The 23921-nt window shown below is 41.8% G+C and overlaps 1 protein-coding gene across 1 annotated transcript in view; it reads left to right on the top strand.

Annotated features, from left to right (window-relative positions):
• The first annotated feature begins 2562 nt into the window (after positions 1 to 2562).
• LOC141107999 (sodium- and chloride-dependent neutral and basic amino acid transporter B(0+)-like) overlaps positions 2563 to 23921 on the top strand; it is a 56765-nt gene continuing 35406 nt past the window's right edge. Inside the window, exons 1-4 of the mRNA XM_073599143.1 lie at positions 2563 to 2806; positions 9177 to 9318; positions 12706 to 12837; positions 14569 to 14730. Of these exons, the coding sequence (XP_073455244.1) occupies positions 2744 to 2806; positions 9177 to 9318; positions 12706 to 12837; positions 14569 to 14730 (499 nt within the window). The 5' untranslated portion in view covers positions 2563 to 2743. The remainder of the gene's footprint in view (positions 2807 to 9176; positions 9319 to 12705; positions 12838 to 14568; positions 14731 to 23921) is intronic.

Here is a 23921-nt window from a genome sequence, read left to right as displayed (position 1 = left end):
ATGCAATCTATACACTGGGGGGAGAACCTCTGGGGGAATCTAGGATGGAAAAGGACCTGGGGGTCCTAGTGGATGATAGGCTCAGCAATGGCATGCAATGCCAAGCTGCTGCTAATAAAGCAAACAGAATATTGGCATGCATTAAAAGGGGGATCAACTGCAGAGATAAAACGATAATTCTCCCGCTCTACAAGACTCTGGTCCGCCCGCACCTGGAGTATGCTGTCCAGTTCTGGGCACCAGTCCTCAGGAGGGACGTACTGGAAATGGAGCGAGTACAAAGAAGGGCAACAAAGCTAATAAAGGGTCTGGAGGATCTTAGTTATGAGGAAAGGTTGCGAGCACTGAACTTATTCTCTCTGGAGAAGAGACGCTTGAGAGGGGATATGATTTCAATTTACAAATACTGTACTGGTGACCCCACAATAGGGATAAAACTTTTTCGCAGAAGAGAGTTTAATAAGACTCATGGCCACTCATTACAATTAGAAGAAAAGAGGTTTAACCTTAAACTACGTAGAGGGTTCTTTACTGTAAGAGCGGCAAGGATTTGGAATTCCCTTCCACAGGCGGTGGTCTCAGCGGGGAGCATTGATAGCTTCAAGAAACTATTAGATAATCACCTGAATGACCGCAATATACAGGGATATGTAATGTAATACTGACACATAATCACACACATAGGTTGGACTTGATGGACTTGTGTCTTTTTTCAACCTCACCTACTATATAACTATGTAATACTATGTAACTATGTAAGTACACTCCAGTCTCTAGGCACCGACATTCAGTGCTTTGACTGCCTGATGTCTGATGAGAACATCTCAATAACACAGTTGCAGGAGAAGATTGTTCAGCTCTGCCTCTCAAGGATCACAATCCACTTCACTCACCTGCTTAAAGGAAGCCTGTGCTGGACAAAAAATATCGGAGGCCACTGCTGAATTGCCCTTTGGAAAATACTAGTTGATTGGCTGTCATATTAATCTAAAGACTTCACTACTTTGTGGGGTTGATTTACTAAAACGAAGATTGAAAAAGCTGGTGCAGATGTGCACGGTAGCCAATCAGCTTCTAACTTCAGCTTGTTCAATTAAGCTTTGACAACAAAACCTGGAAGCTGATTGGTTTCTATGCAGAGCTGCAACAGATTTTGCACTCTCCAGTTTTAGTAAATCATCCCCATTGTGTCACTGATCAGAAGCAAGTAGTTCAAGAGCCCTAAGTTCACTTTGGGGGTGATTTACTAAAGGCTAATAGACTGTGCTGTTGCTTTCTGCAAGGGCAGTTGGGCCAGAACTTAGTAAATGAGGTAAAGCTTCACTTTGCAAAGGATACCCAATCACGTGCAAGGAAAAGAAAAAAAACAGCATTTTTGCTTGCACGTGATTGGATGATGGTAGTCAGCTGAGCTTTTGCTCATTTACTAAGCTCTGTAGTAACTGCTTTTGCGAAGTGCAACCTCACTTTTCAAAGTGCAAAATCTATTTGCCTTTAGTAAATCAACCCCATAGACTTTGCTTGGGGCATGCTTGTTCCAGGTCAATGACTCATATTGAAAGCAGAGGCAGACAGGCAACTGGCATTTTCAGAAGGAGGCCAGAAGCTTCCATAATGATCCCAAAACAAGTTTCATTTAGACCTCATTCGCACCTAAAAAGTGCAAAACTTCATAATGCTTAACATCCAAAATACTATGTATTTCAATGATGGCTTTTCAGAGACTGTATGTAGCTTGATGCCTGACACTCCAATAGTTTCATGAGCTACTTTTGAGGCAATTTTGGACATTCCCGGCCCCAAAGACTTCAATGGGAATGCTTAGATCAAGCATTTTTGCAGGTATATTTCAGAAGATGTTTTTAGCCAATAAGAACAGGTCTCTTCTCCATAGTGCTTTCCATTAGTGAAAAAAAAAATGCACGAAGTTTGAATACACATGTGAAACGCTGCTTGTAATACACTTCTAAAACACTTGTATATGCTCACAAATATGCTCAAAACACTCAACAAAATGCCCAAAAATGCCTGAAAATTGCTCTGTGAAGGCAATATAGAGAGACATATAAGAGACATATAAACACGGAGAGTCTATTGTTTATATTCATTTCAAAATGTATCTATAGATTAGTGCTGCAACAAAGTCATTGTATGATTCATCTAAACCAGAATCCGAGTCTGCTTGTGCAAACATCAGATATAGTTGACCCTGTCTACATACAGTAAATATACACACTTTACAAGAAAGTGCTATAAAAAAATGAACACATTGATAAGATTATTTCTATCAACCTGATGACATTTACATCTATATCTTAGAATTGTTTAGAGACTATAGTTTCCATTGAAAAGAACTTGTGGTAGACACCTGTACCACAATTAAGCAAATACAAATGGCATGTTGACACAAGCTTGATTACAATTCTAGCCTGATACTAAGTTCAACTTGAGTCAATCACTATCATGTTGAAACTCCCAAATTGTCATTGTTTTACTGTGGATAATTTCCATGGGATGTTGCAAGATAATTTGTCCAGCCTACTTGTGAAAGTCATCATTACTGTAATTGAAGCAATGATGGGAGGCGGTGATTTGTCTACATACATAAAGGAGCTCTGTCTTACCTGAGGAGAGAAGTACACATGAGGCTGGGGCAGTGAGTGCTTGAGCTACAAAGGACAGACACAATTACCTAAAAGGGACAAGGATATAATACATCCACTGTTAAGATCTACATTCAAGAATGGGTTTCTCCCTGCCTAATTTCCTCAAGTGCTGCAACAGGAAAGCCAGCAAGGACCTCACGGTGAGTGGACCAGAGGGATCATGTATGAATGGAAAAGTGTCAAGTGTCTGGGAATATAGCCAGCTGGATGTTTCCCCTTTACTTCGTAAAGCAGCCAAATGAGAACAAGAAGTGTAGACTATAAATAATGAACTAACAAGGAATTCCAAGCTTTTCTTTTAGTTCAGGCTGAGTTATATCAAAGACTTTTATGACATGTATGGCTTGCAGGGATTCATTTATCATCACCTTTCTATTATATAGAAGGTGCTGTATATAATGAGTCATCGGTAATAATTATACAAACTTCATAAGAACAGAGATAGAGTTGTTTGATTTGGCGAGAATGTAGGTATCTATTCCAAAGAAGAATGTATATTTAAAATGTAAAGTAACCAATCAGAAAGGATCTTTCTTAGTAGTACCTACCTATGGGGGAGATTTACTAAAACTGGGGAGTGCAAAATCTGGTGCAGCTCTGCATAGAAACCAATCAGCTTCCAGATTTTTTTTTTTTTTTGTCAAAGCTTAATTGAACAAGCTGAAGTTAAAAGCTGATTGGCTACCATGTACAGGTGCAGCAGATTTTGTACTCTACAGTTAAATAAATTAACCCCATTGGGAAAAATGGATGAATGGCTGTACACTCCAGAAGGATGCCAAAATCTTTATTGGTGTTATGATTAAGCGTTGTTATCTGCGTGAAACACATTCATATTTTTATCTCCTGGTGCTCATTGTGCTGTATATGCTTTTATTTGTTGATCACTACAATAAAGATTTTGTCATCCTTCCATAGTGTGCAGCCATTCATCCATTTTTCCCTGTTGATCTCGGAGGTGGGCCAGGCTCACGCCTCTGCTTTGGAAGCAACACTAGACTTGCAGCACTCACACCTTGAGCAGAGTTTCCTCATCATTGGACTAAATTGACTCCACTGTATTACTACAATGGGCTACACATCTTTGTTCATTATAGCTCTTTGTTCTAGTTTACTGAATAATCTTGGTAACGTGAAAATTAGATTTCCACTTGGTTTAGGTCAACTGCAGCTAAGCATTAGTTAGGTTCTTCACTATGAAAATGTTCACAATATGATGTGACTGATCCAAGCACCTCAATAATACCCATACCACCCAACATTTTAAGATGGGAATGAGGGACACCTACTAGCAAAAGTATGTAGGCATAGGACATGCCCCCTGAAAGGAGAATTAACCAAAAAAAAAAAAAAAAGATTAGTTAAATCCACAAGGGCTTTTTTTTACCCCTATTATTCCTTTCTATTGGCTTTTAAAATCTATAGATTTAGAATTTGGATGAAAGGTTTATCATTAAGAAACACTTTTTGAAAGATAAAAAGTGCATTTTATATACAACTATATAGATCAGACCAAAATGAGTGACAAATGAGGAGGACAGAGGGACAGAGAGACATTGCTCCAAATCAGGGACAGTCCCTCGAAATCAGGGACGGTTGGGGAGCTATGACAATACCCATGTGAGGGTAAAAGACCTGCTGCAAACACCTCCAGAAATAACATCAGTCACATATATTTTCCAGCATCATGGAATATCTCTCAGGGAAAGGTTTTTCCTTCTTCTGCCTTTCACTGACCATCTGTAGATTCAGGTCAAAAATGTGGCACCGTTGGATTTTGCCAATTGTTAGGAGAACAAGCAGAACTCATAGTTACAGTAAAATATGTTTTTGCTGTTACTAGTTTTTCTATTTATTTCAGCTTTTTTTTTTAAACCCTCCATTGCATATTGTTTAATTTAGGACATTTTATTCACATCAATACACATTTTTTTTTTTTTTGCATTAGTTGCACCAGTTGAGGGTGGAACATTCCAGGACATAGAGTTTGATTAACACATCTCCTCTTAATAGGGTAGAAATAATGCAGGTTTATAAAAATTTATATTTCTGGAACCAAATATGCCACAGTTTTTTTATGCACTTAATGAAAGTTATTGGTTTTCTATACATCACAGGTTTTATTGTGGTAAACACCTGCCTTTTTTAGGAGTATGTTTCCTTTCCCGGGAAAGTGTTGCATTTTCTTGCTGTCCTAGCAACTGTTTCAAGGAAATCTGTGATGAGAGAAATATGTAAGCTGCCATTTTCACCTCCTTCTGAAAATACTAGTTGCCTAGTTATCATGCGGCTCCTCTTACTTCAGTAATCACTAACCTGGAACAGGCATGCTGATCAGAAGTCCTGACTTTGCTTTGCTTTTCTTGCTGCATGCATTTTCCAGGACAGTGACTCAGAAAGTGGTGAATTAAGTGGTGAAGTCAGGAACAGCCAGGCAACTAGCATTTCCACAAGAAGGCTACCTACAGCAGTCTTGTATATCTCTTGTAACACGTTTCTTTTAATTTATTAGATTTAAAGTATATGTGGTGCAGTGGGTAGCACTCTCACCTTGCAGTAAGAAGGGTTGCTGGTTCGAATCCCGACCACGACACTACCTGCCTGGAGTTTGCATGTTCTCCCTGTGTCTGCGTGGGTTTCCTCCGGGTACTCCGGTTTCCTCCCACACTCCAAAGACATGCTGGTAGGTTAATTGGATCCAGTCTAAATTGGCCCTAGTATAGGTATGAATGTGAGTTAGGGACCTTAGATTGTAAGCTCCTTGAGGGTATAGGGACTGATGTGAATGTATAATATATATATATATATATATGTAAAGCGCTGCGTAAATTGACGGCGCTATATAAGTACCTGAAATAAATAAATAAATAAATAAATCACTAAACTCATATATAAACTTTAGCATGTTAAAGTAATTTCAAAAGTCAAATGTAATATTTTTAATGAAATAATAACTAGTTAACCTGCTATAAAGATCCTTTTTTAGGCACTTCCTGTTACATGGTGACAACACTCTCTTTCAGTACCCCAAATGAGCTTCTGTGATGTTACAAAAGGTCATTTCAATACATATTACACAGGCATTAGAAATGTAGACAGGAAATGGTTGCAAAGAGATTTCAGGAGATTAGCAGCACTGAGATGCAAAAAAAAAAAAAAGCATTCATTTATAATACACAGTAATTTAGCAAACCTAATCTCATTCAGTTTAGGGCACTTTCACACTGGGACGTTGGGGACGTCGGCGGTAAAGCCCCGCTATATTTAGCGGCACATTACCATAGTTTTAGCAGCGCTTTTCAGACGCTAGCGGGGCGCTTTTAACCCCCGCTAGCGGCTGAAAAAGGTTTAAATGCACCACTGCTGAAGCGCTTTTCAGGCGGTGCCCATTGATTTTAATGGCAGAGGCACTTTAGGAGCAGTGTATACACCGCTCTTAAAGCGCCTCAAAGATGCTGCTTGCAGGACTTTTTTTAACGTCCCACAGACATACAGCTCCAGTGTAAAAGCCCTCGGGCTTTCACATTGGAGTGACAGGAGAGGCGCTTTACAGGCGCTTTGCAGGTGCTATTTTTAGCGATATAGCGCTTGTAAAGCGCCTCAGTGTGAAAGTGGCCTAAGAGTACATCTATTTTAAAGAGTCAACCAAAAGGGGAAGTTATGCTCTTTATCCTCCTTCCCCCACCCCCTCATTCCTCTGTCACATTTGGATTACAATTTTTTTGGGGGGGGGGGGGGGGGGCGGGTACCTAGCTTTGACAGGTACCTGCTGCCCCTTTTGCTTAGGTTGCCTTGGCAATCCAAGCGAAAGTTCTTCTCCACCTCCCTGCCCGCAACCTTCTGGAACACGTCACAAGTCCCAAAAGGCTGCAGGACCATTCACAAAGCGCAGTATTGCTCATGCATGCGCAGTGGGCAGCTGGCTGTGAAGCCGCAAACAGTCACAGCTGGCTGCCCACAGTAAAGATGCTGGCGCCAGGGTGAAGAATCAGTCCAGGTGAGGATGGCGCCAGGGACCCGAAGACTGGTGAAGAATCGGTCCAGGTGAGGATGGCGCCAGGGACCCGAAGTCTGGTGAAGAATCGGTCCAGGTGAGGATGGCGCCAGGGACCCGAAGTCTGGTGAAGAATCGGTCCAGGTGAGGATGGCGCCAGGGACCCGAAGTCTGGTGAAGAATCGGTCCAGGTGAGCACTGGATCCTGGGACAGGTGAGTGCCTGTTTTTTAAAAGTCGGCAGCTACAGTTTTTGTAGCTGCTGACTTTTAATTTTGGCACATTTTAATGAAGCTCCTCTTTAAGAAAAAGACACCCAAAGCATAGAGCATTGAAGCTCTGCCAACAAAGAGTCTGTTTTTGCATTAAGCATTCAGTCAGGTTACTGGAACACTTACCAAACAGGAATTTCTCCTTACTAGTTTGGGTTGTTTAAGCAAATAAAAGTATTCTTGTTTGTTCTATTTTCTAAATCTCATTAGACTGTATGGATATATTCTATGCTATTACCTTGGCATTAAGGTAATGAAAATGAAACCACTGACTAATCATGTTTTTGATACCCCTCATATCTGCATGTAGATATGTCTGACCTGTGCAGAATCCCAGAATTCAGGAATCTGGCCAATCATGATTCACTGGGTCTTTAAACTGATTTCCTCATCACTATTTGGTAAGGAATAATTGTTGAAATCAAATATCCCTACATACTCGTTAATCAGTAATTTTTTCCTTCTCCGTGTGTTTGCTCCTGGATTTGATAAAGATAGGAAACAATACAGTAGCAAACTGGAGATTAGAGTTATCTCTTCACTAAAGAGGACTCTGCACTGTAAAGCTACAGTGCATATGTAGACAAAACTTTTTTTTTTTTCGTTTTGGAGAAAATTGGGGAAGGGTTGACCTGTGTCAAATTTTACTGCTATGTGGTGCACCTTTAGTCCCGGATAACACTGGTGCGATGCGGGAACTACAGCAATTCCTGTGAGCGTACCCGTACCGCATCAGCATCGCAGGCAGTTCACACTGCACCATACGAACCGCTGCGGGTGTCAATATAAAGTTAATGACACCCCCAAATCGGTTCGCAGAACGCAGTACGGAGTGTGGAATTGGATGGAATCGGAGCGCATGGTTCAGAAACACCCATGCAATCTGATTCCAGTGCAGAGAAAAAAAAGGGTCCTGCACCATTTTGGTGCGAATGCGATATGATTTCAGCCATACGAACCGTATGGCTGAATTCGCACCACACAGACATCGCATGTAATGTGCATAGGAATACGGTGCGAATCACATGCAATGTCTGCAATCGCATCAGTGTGAACCCAGCCTGAGAGAGATTTCTCTTCACCCTCTGTTCTGTTGACAATGTTTTACCAGACAGAAAGTCAAGGAAAATCCGCAATAGGAAAACAGGCAACGCTAAAAAGCTGACAGAGGTTTTAGAATCCCCCTACCCAACATAAAAAAGTCATTTTACTTCTGTCTGTGTTGTCGTTGGGGTTTCCTTCACTTCCTGTCTGCAGAAAAGGTTATTCTCAGGACAGATAATACGGGCAACTCTCTGAGTTGGGGTCCTTGGCAGCAGTTAAAATATAATTTTGGTTATAGATACATTAAAGGATATGTTAACCCTAACAACAAATGTATCTTCTGTGTTCCCCTTTCATCTTTTAAATATACATTGAAATAGTTTTGTTACATCATTTTGATAAGTAAAAAAGAGTACCTGTTGTCCCTGCAAGAAATCCAGTGAGCTTGACACTTCCTGTTTAGATTTCAAGAATTATGAGCCTTGCCCTGTTTCTCCTACAGAGAAAATGGGTGGGGAAGGCAATCTGTATTCCTATCTTACTTTCTGTCCTGATGAGACAATCTGGCTCCCCCATACCAACTGAACAGCAAGTGAGCATTGTCACCATAAGACAGGCAGTGTGTTACTAGGGGGATCACCAGGTAAAAATAAAGAAAAAAAGCCTGTAAAAAGAAAACTAATTCAGCCACCACATCTAAGGACCGTCAATCTGAATGTAGTAAATATTAATTCTTGGGTTTAGAAAACATTGAACTATTTGCCTAGCGTTTAGGTGGGAATGAGAGATGCAAAAAAGCCCCACCAACCGAAAAGAAGTATTATTCTACAAATGCCAAAATTGCTAGATTGATAATCTCAACCTGAGAATTCATCTAAATGTTTTCTCATTTTACAGTTTCAGTTGTCAATCCTTTGTTAATTTACTATTATTAACAATGGGAGAAATGTTCTTTATGGGATCCAAATATTTCTGCAACACTATAAGTTGAAGGAGCAATGTTGGCCTTCAAACCGAAATAACAAACAGCAGCCAATTAGACTATAATAATTAATGTGAGATTAATGTGTGATTAAAGATTCATGTGAATGTACATTTTTACTTGATTTCTCTTTATAGCGGTTTTCTCTTAGCCATAGTCGTTAACCAATGTAGCCAAGTATGTTTGATGACTTTTTTCACATGTTTTTCTTTTTAAAAGGATTCAACTGAAAACACAGATGAGAACACAGAACGTGGAAACTGGTCTAGTAAATCAGAATATCTCCTGTCTATGGTGGGATATGCTGTTGGCCTGGGCAATGTCTGGAGATTTCCATATCTAACATTTCAACATGGAGGAGGTGATGCACCAAGTTTGTTGTCTTCGGGGAATTTGTTTGCTTAACTTTATTGTTGACCAGTATAGTTAGTTTAAGACTACCTATAAGCAGACCCATCTGATCGCCGTGTGTCCCCCGATGTCCATACAATTAATGATTCTTTGGGCTTAGAGGTGTTCCTGGACAGATAGACTGGGGTCCCAGGACCATCACAATAAGTATATTTTCTAAGTTCCATTTTGATAATTAATAACTTCCAGTACTGTCTGTCCAGTTATATGAATGTAGCTGTCCAAGCTGTCCGCTAGTGCTCCAGTGTTACACCCCAAAGTTCCCGTTACCTTCCAGGCTTGCCTTCCTTGTAATTGTTGAAAGATACTTGAAAATCAAAGAGAGCTAGGGGTTTCACATTGTATGATGCCACATATCCGCATTATAGTCAACACATTATAATTCAAAAGGCTTGGTTGGGTGGGTGTCATATGGAGAAGCAATGTGATTGGCATGGGTGTCTGGGAGCAATGAGGCCCTAGGCTTGCATTTAGAAATGTTATCACCTATATGTTCTCTCTGTGTTTGCTTGGGTTTCTATTTGGCATGCCTGTTTCTTGCCACAATCCAAGAACACTAATTGATTGACTGCCTTTTTGTTAACATGATCCTCAAATGTATATGCGTTTATGTGTTCACTAAGAAAATTAAGCTGATCATGTCCTGCCCTGATCGTTTGGAGCCAAATGATAACATCCCTAAATGACCACCCATTTGCCTACCAGTAGCTTTATACCCCTGTGAAATCTTCTGACTATTGTCAGTGAGACAGTAATATGACATACCAGGTGTTTAGAACAGCCTATTTCAATCAGGGTGCCTTATGTTTTTTCAGGGATGACTTGACAAAATGCCTAACAATAACCACAAAATTGTATATAAGACAGCGGGTGGATCATGTCTGCCTTTTAGTTACATAAAGACACAGGTTTTCATTGTGTAACATTACAACGTTCCAGCCTTTGGCGTCCTAACAACCAGTGATATCATTGATTTATAAGGAGGACATCGGGAGCCTGCACAACATCATTGTTCGCCCCTTCCATCCCTCCCTCCATTAGCACTGCGGTCACGTAAGCTAAATGAGGGAGAGAGACTGGGGAAGAAGAGAAACATTTGAATACTAGTCAGTACCAGTGTGCAAAGGTTTATTTACTTTGGAAAAATAATTACATCTAATGTTGGGTGTTTTACATACGTATATGGATGCTGCTGCATAATGTAAAACTATTATCAATTTTTACATTTTAGAATGGAGTGCCTTGAGATTGTCCATAATTTTAAAGGTTGTTTTGACTTAAAAAAAGGTTAAGAAACCCTGGTCTGGAATATGGAATGAGAAGCCTGTTAGATGTCTAGAGCAGTGTTTCTCAACTCCAGTCCTCAAGGCGCACCAACAGGTCATGTTTTCATGCTTACCATTATTTTGCACAGGTGATTTGATCAGTTTCACTGCCTTAGTAATTCCCAAAGCCGTTTCAGATGAGGGAAATCCTGAAAACATGACCTGTTGGGGCGCCTTGAGGACTGGAGTTGAGAAACACTGGTCTAGAGAAGACAGCTCCTGACATCATAATTTTTGTGCCAAACATAGACAGTTTATCACACAATCCATTGATCTGTGCAATATATCATTTTTTTTTTTTTTTTTTTATGGTGATCCTCAGTTTATAAATTCTGCTGGTACAGAGATTAATGAAGATGGTAAAAAGTATTCTACAAAGCACTGACATGAGGGTATATAAATACAGGAGATAAAATTGTACTGTATACCTAAGTATAGGCAGAACACAAATATCCATCTAATATTTTCTGGCAATTTCAGACAATTCAGGTACATTTTTCAAAAATATTCAAAAATATTCTAAAATTTTTGCAGGAATTCCTAAAACCTGGTGCACACGGGACGAATGTTCGGAGACATTGGCTTGTTTGTATGTCGGTCAGTCTGTAAACCAGCAGCTGACTGACTCCCAATCAGCGCTCTCAGCCAATGGCTGAGAGCGCTCATCTGAGTGTTCTGGTGGGGGGGGGAGGGTCGTCCCCCTGTCAAAACACAACAGCTCAGCGGAGGGGAGATTGCTGCACTAACTTCACACAGTTCGCACAGTTAGTACAGTAGCTCCGACCGGAGCTGACAGTTTAAAAAAAAAAAAAGTCATAGTGTGTACCAGGCTTTAAGGGAAATTTCACACTACACTTACGCTTTAAGGCAATAATTATGCCAAACTGTTTCTACCTTTCCACTTTCATCAGAGCTTGCAGTGTTAAATGAAAGAGCATTTAAAAAAAAACACATCCTACACAATGTTTACACAAGATCTTATGTTCTGGAGCACTAATAATGAGGACATTTTTTTTAATAACAGATAAGACTGGTAAATGGAGGAAATTACACTTAACCCTATATAATATACTGTAAATACTCGAGTATAAGTCGAATTTTTCAGCCCCTTTTTTGGGGCTGAAAGTGCCCCCCTTGACTTATACTCGAGTCACCGCCTTCTGCCTACATGATCAGCGTGTCATGCAGGCAGACGGCGGCCAGCGTGTGCTACATTACACTCGGCAGCGGTTCTCACTGTTCAAAAGCCACGCCTCCGCGTCTGTGATAGGCAGTCAGTGTACAGCCTATCACGGACATTCTCTCATCCTCGTCTGTGGTATGAGGATGAGAGAAGGTCCGTGATAGGCTGACTGCTGACTGCTGGGAAATGGAGTTTTCTGCCTATCATGGACGAGGAGGAGGCGCGGCTTTTGAACAGTGAATGGCCGCCGAATATTACACGCTGATCGGTGCAGAGCGGCACACGGGGGATGCACAGGACACAGGTAGGATGCACACAGACACATGCACACAGGTACATATACACATGACACATGCACATATACACAGGACACAGGTACATGACACAGGTACATATACACATGACACATGCACATATACACAGGACACATGACACATGTACAGGACACATGACACATGCACAGGACACATGCACAGGACACAGGGAGGTATATAGCTGCAGATGGGCATTGTTGACCCTCTTTTTCCACTTACAGTAGCTGCTGCATTTCTCACCCTCGTCTTATACTCGGGTCAATAAGCTTTTCCCATTTTTTTGTGGTAAATTAGGGCCTCGACTTATACTCGGATCGAATTATACTCGAGTATATACGGTAATGCAGGAATAGAGTTTATAAATTAGATGGAGAAGCAGTCATAAATTGGACACTGACCTCAGGGAGCCAGGGACAGGTTTACCCTCTGTAAATTTACCCTATGTTTTTTTAAGCTGCAATACTTGTACTTTTAATCTATTTCATGTTGTTATATTATTGAATATTCCTATATAGGTGCCTTTCTTATCCCATATACCATCATGCTGGCTCTGGCTGGGTTACCGCTTTTCTTTCTGGAATGTTCCCTTGGTCAATTTGCTAGTTTAGGACCCGTGGCTGTGTGGAGGATACTTCCAATCTTTGAAGGTAAGTGCCACCGATGAAAACATTAGACCATTGGCATGATATATGTGAAATACAAACTTTATACTTATTTAAATACACATTGTACATAGAAGGTACTAAACCCTGTTTCTATGAAAAGTATATGACACAGCTTTTACTTGCCCCTAACTGCTCCATTGGGGATGGAGTTTGTTCATTGATTTTTGAAAGTTTGCTGTCTGGTACTATACAGGTTCTACTGCCCTGTTGCCATTTCCCCCTAGAGCAGTTAGCAGGCTTAACCACTTCAACCCCAGAAAGGATTTACCCACTTCCTGACCAGGCCATTTTTTGCGATACGGCACTGCATTATTTTAACTGACAATTGCGCGGTGGTGCGACGTTGGACCCAAACAAAATTGATGTCCTTTTTTCCCACAAATAGACCTTTCTTTTGGTGGTATTTGATCACCTCTCTGTTTTTTTCAATTTTTTGCGCTATAAACAAAAAAAGAGCGACAATTTTGAAAAAACCCCAATGTTTTTTACTTTTTGCTATAATAAATATCCCCCAAAAAAATAAAAATTAAGAATTTCTTCATCTGTTTAGGCCAATATGTATTGTTCTACATATTTTTGGTAAAAAAAAATCACAATAAGCGTATACTGATTGGTTTGTGCAAAAGTTATAGTGTCTACAAAATAGGGGATATATTTATGGCATTTTTATTATTGTTTTATTATTTTTAGCAGGACTGCGACATTGCGGCGGACAGATCGGACACTTTTGACACTTTTTTGGGACCACTGACATTTATAAAGTGATCAGAGCTAAAAAATAGCCACTGATTACTGTATAAATGTCACTGGCAGGGAAGGGGTTAACACTGGGGGCAATAAAGGGGTTAAGTGTACCCTAGGGAGGTGTTTCTAACTGTGGGGGGAATGGACTGACTGGGAGTAGAGAGAGACCGCTGTTTCTGATCATTAGGAACAGCATATCTCTCTCTACTTCCCTGACAGAACGGGGATCTGTCTGTTTACATTGACAGATTCCCGTTCTGGATCTCTGAGGAGTGATCATGGGTCACCGGCTGATATCGAGGCCGCCGGCCATGCACATCGGCTCTGGCATCACGCCGCCAGTGTGCGAGTGCCCCCTATAACTCTTAGAGCGGCCGTCGTACATCTACGGCGATTTTCCAATCTGCCCCGGTATAATGACGGCGGCTGGTTGGCAAGCAGTTAAAGTGGTTCTAAAGGCTGAAGGTTTTTTTTTAGCCTCATGCATTCTATGCATGAAGTTAAAAAACCTTCTGTGTGCAGCGGCCCCTCCCAGCCCCCCCAATCCTTACCTGAGCTCCCTCCAATCCAGGGATGTTCACGATAGCCTCAGCTGTCCCAGGACTCTCCCTTCTCATTGGCTGAGCCCATTGACTCCCACTGCTGTCAATCACAGTCAGTTAACCAATGAGGAGAAAGCGGGGGGGGGGCAGGGCTCGAGCCGTGGCTCTATGTGTCTTATGGATGCATAGAGCACAAGTGTGTTCACACTACAGGACACCCACTTCTTTCCACCATAACATAGGGGTAGTGTTGTGTAGTCCAGAGAGAGAACTGACAAGGCATCTAAGTGATAACAGTGTAGCACAGGAATTGCATTTACTGATTGACATATATATTAAAAAAAATAAAACAATGATTGTAATTGCACCTATATAATAATATGTACTACTTATTATTAAAACTTTTACTTTTTCCCATCAATCACAGGAGTTGGAATTACAATGGTCCTCATTTCAACTCTAGTAACCATTTACTACAATGTCATCATTGCATACAGCCTGTATTATCTGTTTGCTTCATTTACAAGTGTGTTACCTTGGTCAGAGTGCTTTGATTGGTCTGACAGCAAATGCAGCAAAGTACCAAAAGGTAAATCAAACTATTTATTGACAAGTCATCATCTATTATTACCTATATATACTGTATATAAATATGTTTTTTAATGTTTTATTTATTAGGTTCGATTTTTCCCTATTCTATTATTTTTTCCATTTGCATATACTGTATGTTTTTCCCACTTTCTTTCATTATTTCAACTCTTTTTTTTTCCTCCCTCTCTTTCTTTCTATTCTCTCTTTCTTTTCATTCCTCTCCTCTGCTTCTTTATCATTACTGTGCTCCCCTTTGTCTATCTCTTTTTTTTCTCCTTTTCCTTCCCTCACCCCTTTCTTTCACTCTACCTTTAGTCTCCTCCCTCAACTTCTTTCTTTCTTTCTTCTTTTTCTCCATATTCAATGTCAGCAGCTGTTACACCTTAAAATGTTTAAAATTTACATGCAAGTTTACTTCCCTCAATTGTACCAACACACTGCTAATATCTCTAATGATTTTCCAAAGAATGCACAGTGGGAAATTATGCTATACAAACACGTTTATTATGGATGCAACTTTTTTTAGACCGCTGCATCAGTTCACCATTAGAAACAAATTGCAACTTAATTGCGAGTAGGTGCTTACATTTATAAACAGCGTCTTCGTTGTAACAGAGTATTTGCAACAAAAATTACTTAAAAATCTGTTACACAGACAAGACACTCTCCTGATCACTTTTTTGAATAATTGTATTCCCCTTTCAATCATGCTTTTCTACTAATAAATTGTTATATTTTATTTATTCTTTTTGTCCAATCCTTGTGTACCGAGATAGTCCAATTATCCCTATTTTTACCAGAGGCTTCCTGTTCTAGTTCAAAAAGCCCATTCTTAACGTTAGGGAAGCTTTATAGCTGCGAATCCTTTGATTTACATGACTAAAGGTATGAATTATTGTTAATCCTGGCATTTTGCCAACGATTCACACTTTCAGTACATTGAAGCATTAACACATATGAAGCCTTCTTGATACCAAGGATGTGATTCTGTAACAAGAAGAGGGAGATTTCAGTATTTTCACACTTCCCATCCTGTTCTTGGACAATAATATCTGCCTTTCCAAGGTGATACCTGTGTGGATATAAAGGCTAGGGTATTTTCCTGACATTTATTATAATTGAAGAAGTAGCTTGAATAAGCCAAAAACATTTTCAAATGTGTGTCTTTTTTTTAAGGATAATACTTACCTAGGTGGATGCTGTATTTGTCCCCCGGCATCTCTAACACGGAGAACCAAGCGATCTAACACCACAGATTGCTCAGTTCTGACAGCTTCCCTAGCAGAGAGCTGCTGACTGTCAGAGAGCTGCTCACTGAAGCGCTGGGCTGTGGAGGAGGTGGGAGTGGCTGGCCCATGCTCTTAGCGGCTCGCTGAGAGGCTGAGCCGGGTGTCGGTCCAGGCATGTGGGTGGATCCCGACTCCATTGTCGCGATCTTGCCTGAGCCTGGACCGGCTCTGTGATGTCAGCAGACAGCGGACTTCAGCCCGCTGTCTGCTGAAAATGGGTCACAGGAGTGCAGAATGAACTGCACTCCTGTGATCCACAGGAGAAGTATGGCCAAACGAGCTTGAATGAATGAATGGGATTAATAAACATGGCCTGGATAAATGAGAACCTTCACAGGCATATTGGTCTCAAACATGATTTCAGTTTAGACATTGGACCATCTGAGATTCTTCGTATGAAAAGATGTTTCATAAATAAATGAGATTTTTTTTTTTTTTTTTGCAAATATAATTTTTATTGATGTTTTATAAAAGAAAGAAGGGACAAAGCCCCGAACATACCAGAGCGGTATATAACAGTTCAAGGGGGTCGCAGCCTCCCGACAGTATAGCATTACATAAGATAACATATATATAGAAAGACTTAGGAGATCCAATCCGTTAACATGTGATTGCTACTAAAAGGTATATTTTCCTGTGAAGACATGTAGGAGTCTTCTAAGTAGGTTTTCTAGCTGAATTCCAAGTCTTTCTTAGATATTCATTTATTTTAATCAAAAGGTAGCTACCCAAAAGGAAGGCAGAAAAGTAGAGAAGTTAGTAGTAGATAAGAAAGAGGGAAAAAATAGATAGAAGTGAGAGGGTAGGGAAGGGGAGGTGTGGAAGGAAATAGGGGAAAGTATTGAGGGATATTGGGGGATGGGATGGGGGGGGAGTATCGGCGGATACCTATATTTAAATAGATCTTTTATGTCGGAGATGTTATGTGATTCTTTAATGGTCTGGATTACCGAAAAGTGCTTTCCCTTCCTCAGAATATTTAAACATATTCCACAATGTCCAAGTTTTTGTATAACTTGCTTGTCTGTTTTGAGCTGTCAATATGAGGTCTTCCATCTTGTTAATATCTTCTACTTTCTGTAGCCACATTGAGGTGGTCGGTGGGGTTTGCTGTTTCCAGAGCATGGGGATGCAGGCTTTGGCTGCATTTATTAAGTGACGTAGAATGGACTTTTTATATGTTTTAAGTGGTATGGAGGATATATGGAGTAGGAAAAATGCTGGGTCATTTGGAATCTGAAAGTCCGTGAACTTTTGGGAGATAGAACGGACCTTGGACCAGAAATCTGTCAATTTAGAACAGGACCAGAACATGTGAAGTATCGTTCCCACCTCTTTGCGACACCTCCAGCAAATATTTGACGTATTGGGAAACATCAAGTGCAGGCGACTGGGTGTTAAATACCACCTAGTCAGGATCTTATAATTTGATTCCTGCAGTTTAGTACATATTGAGGATTTAAGGGAGAGAGCAATCATGTTCTGCTTCTGTACTGTCGTAAAAGATCGTTGAAGGTCAGTTTCCCATTTAGTAATGCATGGCAAGTTAGGCAGTTGTGGGGGTGTGTTTAACAAGGTATACATCTTAGATAGGACCTGTGGTAATGGTTCTCTGTCTACGCAAATTTCTTCAAATGTAGTCAAAGGTCTAGAATAAGATTTAGAGTTTGGAATTGTCTGAAGAAAATGGTGTATTTGTACCGCACTCCAAAAAGACAGATTAAACGGACCCGTCGAGTCTACTAATTCTGAAATGGAGGGCCATTTGTCTTGGATCACAAAATGTGAAGCACTAGTACAATTAGAGCTCTTTAATGATTGGAATTGTCCAGGTGTGAGTCCCGAGGGAAATTTGGGGTTCCCCAGAATCAGGGTCAGGGGAGATTCTTTAGTCGTTAAAGAAGCCTGTAACGTGGCATGTAGTCCTTGCTTAATAGTGTTGCCTATGAGGGGGTGAGATCTCAACTCCAACGGAAGGAGGTCCCAACACCACATTGCTGTCCGTAAAGGTATTTTGGTTTGATGTTGCTCTATTTGTGCCCATAATTTAGTTTCCTTATGTCTATTCCAATTGACTACTCTGCCCAAGTGAGCTGCCAGATAATATTTCTTTATATCCGGAAGTGCAACACCTCCATAATGTTTTGGTAGGAATAACTGTGATCTCAGGATGCGCGTTTTTTTATGTGCCCAAATAAATTGCATAAAGAGATTTTGCACTTGTTTAAAGTATGTGGTGGGTATCTTAATGGGTAAGGTTTGGAATAAATATAAAAATTTGGGTAGTATACTCATCTTGATTAAGTTACACCTCCCAAACCACGAATGTAACCCAGTATCCCAGTCATTCATTAATATTTTGATCTTATCTAATAAGGGGGGGAAATTGTTGGTAAATAGTAAGGACAGATCTGACGGTATTTTCGTACCTAGGTAGGTCAAGGCTGAGTTAGTCCATCTAAATCTAAAGCTCGACTGCAAGTTTGAGAGGGTATTGGTCGGTATTGAGATTCCCATCGCTTCGGATTTGGTAAAGTTAATTTTTAAGTTTGACATTTTCCCATAAGTTTCAAATTCCTTTAAGAGGTTGGGTAGGGACACCCCCGGGTTAGTCAGGGAGAAGAGTAAGTCATCTGCGTAGGCAGAAATCTTATGTTGCATGGGTTCCGCCAAAACTCCTTGTATGTCGGGATTTAATCTTATCCTGGAGAGGAAGGGTTCCAGGGAGAGGGCAAAAAGAAGAGGAGAGAGGGGGCACCCCTGTCTTGTCCCATTCGTTATTGGAAAGGGATCCGACAGGACTCCATTCGCCTTTACCTGCGCTGTGGGATTGGAATATATACCGGCTATTCGGCTGAGCATCACCCCCGCCAAACCTATATGTTTGAGCACTGCGAACATGTATTGCCAACTCACCCTATCAAACGCTTTTTCTGCGTCGGTATTAAGGAAGACACAAGGTATTCCTCTGGATCTGGTGATATGGCTTAGATTTAGCACCTTTATAGTGCTATCTCTAGCTTCCCTAGATGGAAAAAATCCAACTTGGTCTAGGTGGATGAGCTGTTGGAGGTGATGCGCCAGCCGAGTCGCCAAAATTTTAGTGAACAGCTTGAGGTCAAGGTTTAAGAGTGAGATGGGTCTGTAGCTACCGCAAGCCGCTGGATCCTTCCCCTCCTTATGAATTACCGAAATATGGGCCCCCAGGGTTTCCCTAGCAAAAGCTTTACCCTCTCCTATTTTGTTAAACAATGTGACCATACGGGGTCCTAGTGTAGGGAGAAGTGTTTTATAGTATTGCAATGTGTAGCCATCGGGGCCTGGGGTTTTACCTGGTTTCATCGTTTTAATGGCTGTTTGTAATTCCGTCAAAGTTATAGGAGATTCTAGGTCATCTCTAATCTCCTGAGGGAGAGATGTCATTTGAGAAGACGTGATATAGTTTTCTATTTCATTTATGGAGGAGGTTGCCTGTGGTAGGTTGTATATTCTAGAGTAAAACTGTCTGAACTCTTCAGTAATTTGTGTGGGGAAGGTTGCTCTTGTGCCTTTAGAGGTGGAGATGTGCGGGATGTAAGTCGCTGATTTGTGTTGTCTGACCATTTTGGCTAAGAGTTTCCCACACTTGTTCCCCGATTCATACGTCTGTTTACGACATATCTGTATGGCTGCTTTCGCCTTGTATTGTAAGAGGTCTGTTATTTTCCGTCGAACGGTTGTCAATTCTGTCTCAGAGGTCACTACAGGGGCATGTTTGTGTCTGGCTTCTAGGGTGGCTAGTTCGAGCAGCAATTGGGATAGCTGTCTGTTTCTCTCTCTTTTGATACGGGCCCCGTGAGATATGAGAATTCCCCTAAGTACCACTTTGTGAGCTTCCCATAATATTCCTGGGTCACAGTCTGGTTGGTCATTTTCTTGAAAGTATAAATTAACTGCCTTCGTTACTTCTGTCAGTATTTCCGGGTTTTGTAGCAGACTTTCATTTAGACGCCAAAAGCGGTGTTTCGGAGAGAAAGTCTCCGATAAGCGATAGTTCAAGAACACCGGTGCATGGTCCGACCATGTCCTGTTTCCTATAGAAGTTTGTTCCACAGCATGTAGCTGCGTATGGGGGATCAGAAAGTAATCAATCCTAGTGTATAACTGGTGTACATTTGAATAGAATGTAAAGTCTCGTTCTCCTGAATGTTGTAAGCGTCAGACATCAATAAGCTGAGATTTATGTAGTGTTTGGGCTATCTTTTTCAACTGGTTTGGTGGGATCGAAGATTTACCTGACGATGTGTCTGCTGATGGGATTAGAGGTGTATTTAAATCCCCTCCCAGTATCAATTGACCTTCCCTAAAGTCATTTAGCTTCTCTAAAGTCTCTTTCAAGAATTTGGCCTGTTGTTCATTAGGGGCATATACAGTTGCTAGTGTTACTTTAGTTGTACCAATTAGGCCTTTAAGAAATACATATCTCCCAGTTGGGTCTATTTTTGAGTCTTGTATTTGCCAATGGGTCTTACTCGAGACTAAAATAGAAACTCTTTTAGATTTAGAATCCGGGTTCATGGAGTGGTATGAAACTGGGAAGTATCTATTTTGTAGGTATGGTAATTTATTGGTCTTAAAGTGTGTCTCTTGGATAAAAGTGATAACCGTATTAGTTCGCTTTAAGTCATCTAACAACATGCGTCTCTTCTCTGGTGTGTTAAGACCTTTCACATTTAGGGACATTACTTTAATTTTGCTAACCGCCATCTTGCAGTGGGATAGGGGAAGGGAGTGGAGGGGGAAGGGAAATCTGAGGGGAAGGTGAAGCGTGAAAAGAAGGAGAGAAGTAAGAATAGAAAGAAAAGAAATAAGAGTATCAGTACACAAAGAAGATACAGACCAGGCCTAGTGCCTTGCCCGTTTCAAAACCCCAAAATAGGGTACGTAGTTTTCATATGTCCCCCAAAAGGCACAATTTGTACCCCAGGAGGATATGCTACTCTAGGTGGGAGAGAGGAAAGACAAGGCTCGAAAAGGTGAGACTCCCGTCTTCCCCCCCACCCCAGCTTATCTAGAAAAAATCATTAAAGTATTAACTATGCATTTCTTCAAGGTAAGACCAGTCAAACCAGTCAGCTGATCAACCCAACAGGGTTGATTATGATTAGGTAAGTAAACATTGTGAGTCTTCTTAATTAACGTCTGAACTCATCCTTTGGATCAGTACACTGCAAGCATCTAAGTTATTCAGTGACTCTGCCCAATTCTGCCTAACCGTATTGTAGAAGGAACCTGGAGCTATAACTCAACATAACTATCGTCTGAACACATCAAAACTTATTGGACTTTATTATACAACCTGACTCTTGATTCTTCTGCGACATCTAGCGTGATGTGTGACATCTGCTGGGAGAGCATTCCTTAACTCCACTAACCAGTAGCCAGAAAGACCACTCCCATAGCCATTAAAAACTGGCTCTGCAGGTCACTACACACATCAGGTCCCATAGTGATAGTGTCTCACAGATTCTCTGTTATCCTGAGGTGTCTGCTTCTGTGTTCGCATACTGGTACAAGTCACCTATTTGAGCTTGTATGACAGGCAGACTTATACGTTTATGGGATAAATCCTTTCAGGTAACATGGAACTGTCTAGGTCTGTCCTCATATAAGTTCCATACACTAAAGTTAGTGTCACATGACTTTGTGCTTCCTGCAACAGGTAGTGGACTAGTTCAAGTAGTGGGCTCCTTCCACAGCAAACAAACTAATTTAGTGCATCCCTGGCAATAACAGAAATAACCAGGAGCAGATTCCGTTGTTCTTCGTTCCAACAGAGATAAAAGAAATGTTCACTTTACCACAGTTATGGCATGGTAGGATTAACTCTTGGGTAGAGGGAACAGTCTACCTCAAACAAAGGGGAACAAGAATTCCGAAGCAGCATTCCTTCATGAATAGCTATGGTGTAAGTAAATTTATGACTCAGGATTCACGTATGTCTTCCTGAGAGGATGCCCTGGGTCGACGTCGGTTCCGTTGTTGCCTTGGTGGGAGATTACTTCCCAGTCCTGAGGAAGTTGGACGACTTTGTGTTCGCGGGAGATGTCCCAGCCAGTCCGGGATGTCAATGGGGTCAGTGTCCAAGAAAGTAAATAAGGCAGGTAACGCTTCTGGATTGCGCAGGGTGAAACTCCTCTGATCCTTCCTAAACGTTACCGACAGTGGGTACCCCCAACGGTATGTAGCTCCCTTCCGTCTGGCGAGGTTTAGTAGCGGCTTCAGAATCGCACGCCTCTGTAGGGTAGCGCGTGATAAATCTGGAAAGATTTTGATTGTGGCACCATCTAGTTCAGGATCCTCCGCTTCCCAGGCCTTACGTAAGATCTGTTCTTTATGTACGTAGTGATGTACCCTACAAATGACATCTCTTGGTCTTAGGGGATCAGTGGGTTTAGGGCCCAGTGCACGGTGTATTCTGTCAATGACAATACGATCGGGCAGTTCAATACCTGGGAGGCTGCGAAAAATGGCGATCGCTGTGTCAGCTAAATCTTCCGGTCCTGTGGCCTCTGGGAGTCCCCGGAGGCGCAAATTGTTTCTGCGACTCCGGTCCTCCATTTCTTCTAAGCGTAGCTGTTGTTCTTGTAACGCTTCTGCCTGCATATTCTGGTTTTCCTCCATAGCTGACATTCGGCGTTCTAGTACCGACAAGGAACTCTCTCCTGATTCTATTCTCACAGCCAGAGCGCTGACATCTGCCCTCACTGCTTTCATTTCTTTGCGGTGTGCAGCCTCTACTGTAGCTATAAGAGCTGCAATATCATTTTTAGTTGGAAGTGCCTGTAACAGAGCACGGAGCTCTGTGTCTACTCCAGGAGATTGACCTGAGGGCTGAGAAGGTTCTCTAAATGTAGAGCGGAGGTCCGTGGGGAAGCCGGTAAAGCTGTCTGCCGCTTGTGTGTCTCTCTGTAGTGGCGGGGAGCTGTTCATCTCCTGTCTCCCTGTATGTCCTGCATGTGCCGCCGCCATCTTTAGCTCTGGGGAGCCGAGGAGAGATAGCTGGAATCTCCTCCGAAGTTCACCCGAAGTGGGTGGCTGAGGGGTAGACTTGGTCGGCTTGCTGCTCTTTTTTGTGGATTTCCGTCTGGCTGAGTGCATAGTTTAAGATCGTAAGTTAAAAATAGCCGGGGTAGGGGTAGAACGGCCGGGAGCTCAGCAAATGCATGCCCTCAGCCAGCCATGTCCAGGCCACGCCCCCTAGAAGCGTGCCTTAAAAAAAAAAAAAAAAGGGGGGGGGGTAAAAAAGCGTCCCTGCCACCAGATGATGGTGACCTCTGAAGATAGTCTTTCAGGCTAGGTTATTTTAACTTCAATGTAGGGAGCAGATCGTTTGCAGAGATGTAAGGGAAACTTCTATAATGCTGAAGTCGGGTGTAGCAAGATGGCTGCCTTGTAAGATGATGGGATCCGGGCTGCCACTGCCATCCACAGCAGTCATAAGGATGAAACCCACCTCAGTCCTCTGCTGGAACACCACTCTGTCTGGTAAAGGTGTTCTGGTGGTGGGATGGGGTCTTAATTGAAAGGATTGCAGGCCTTGAGTATCTGCTGAGGTGTACCAAGATGGCCGCACTTGCTAGATATTGGAGACACCAGGGCTTGGATCACAGTTCAGGCAGGCAGTGTTACACAGCTCCCTGGCCGTAGCAGGGCCTTGGATGAGTAACAGGCAGATGCTGAAAGGAGATCTACGCCTCCGAAGCCGGGTCGGACCGGCCGCGATGCACTTCCACGGGGCAGCTGGCTCAGGAAACACCGGGGATTCACAGGCTTCACAAGGCCGCACTAGGCCGCGGCCGCTACGGGATCCACAATTCAGGCTGCAATCAAGTCAGGAGAAGCCCCGGGACCTATAGGA

Source organism: Aquarana catesbeiana, linkage group LG09 (assembly GCF_042186555.1).
Source record: "Aquarana catesbeiana isolate 2022-GZ linkage group LG09, ASM4218655v1, whole genome shotgun sequence".
Taxonomy (NCBI): domain Eukaryota; kingdom Metazoa; phylum Chordata; class Amphibia; order Anura; family Ranidae; genus Aquarana; species Aquarana catesbeiana.
The sequence above is the reverse complement of the archived record's forward strand: the minus strand, read 5'-3'. Positions and strand labels throughout refer to the sequence as shown.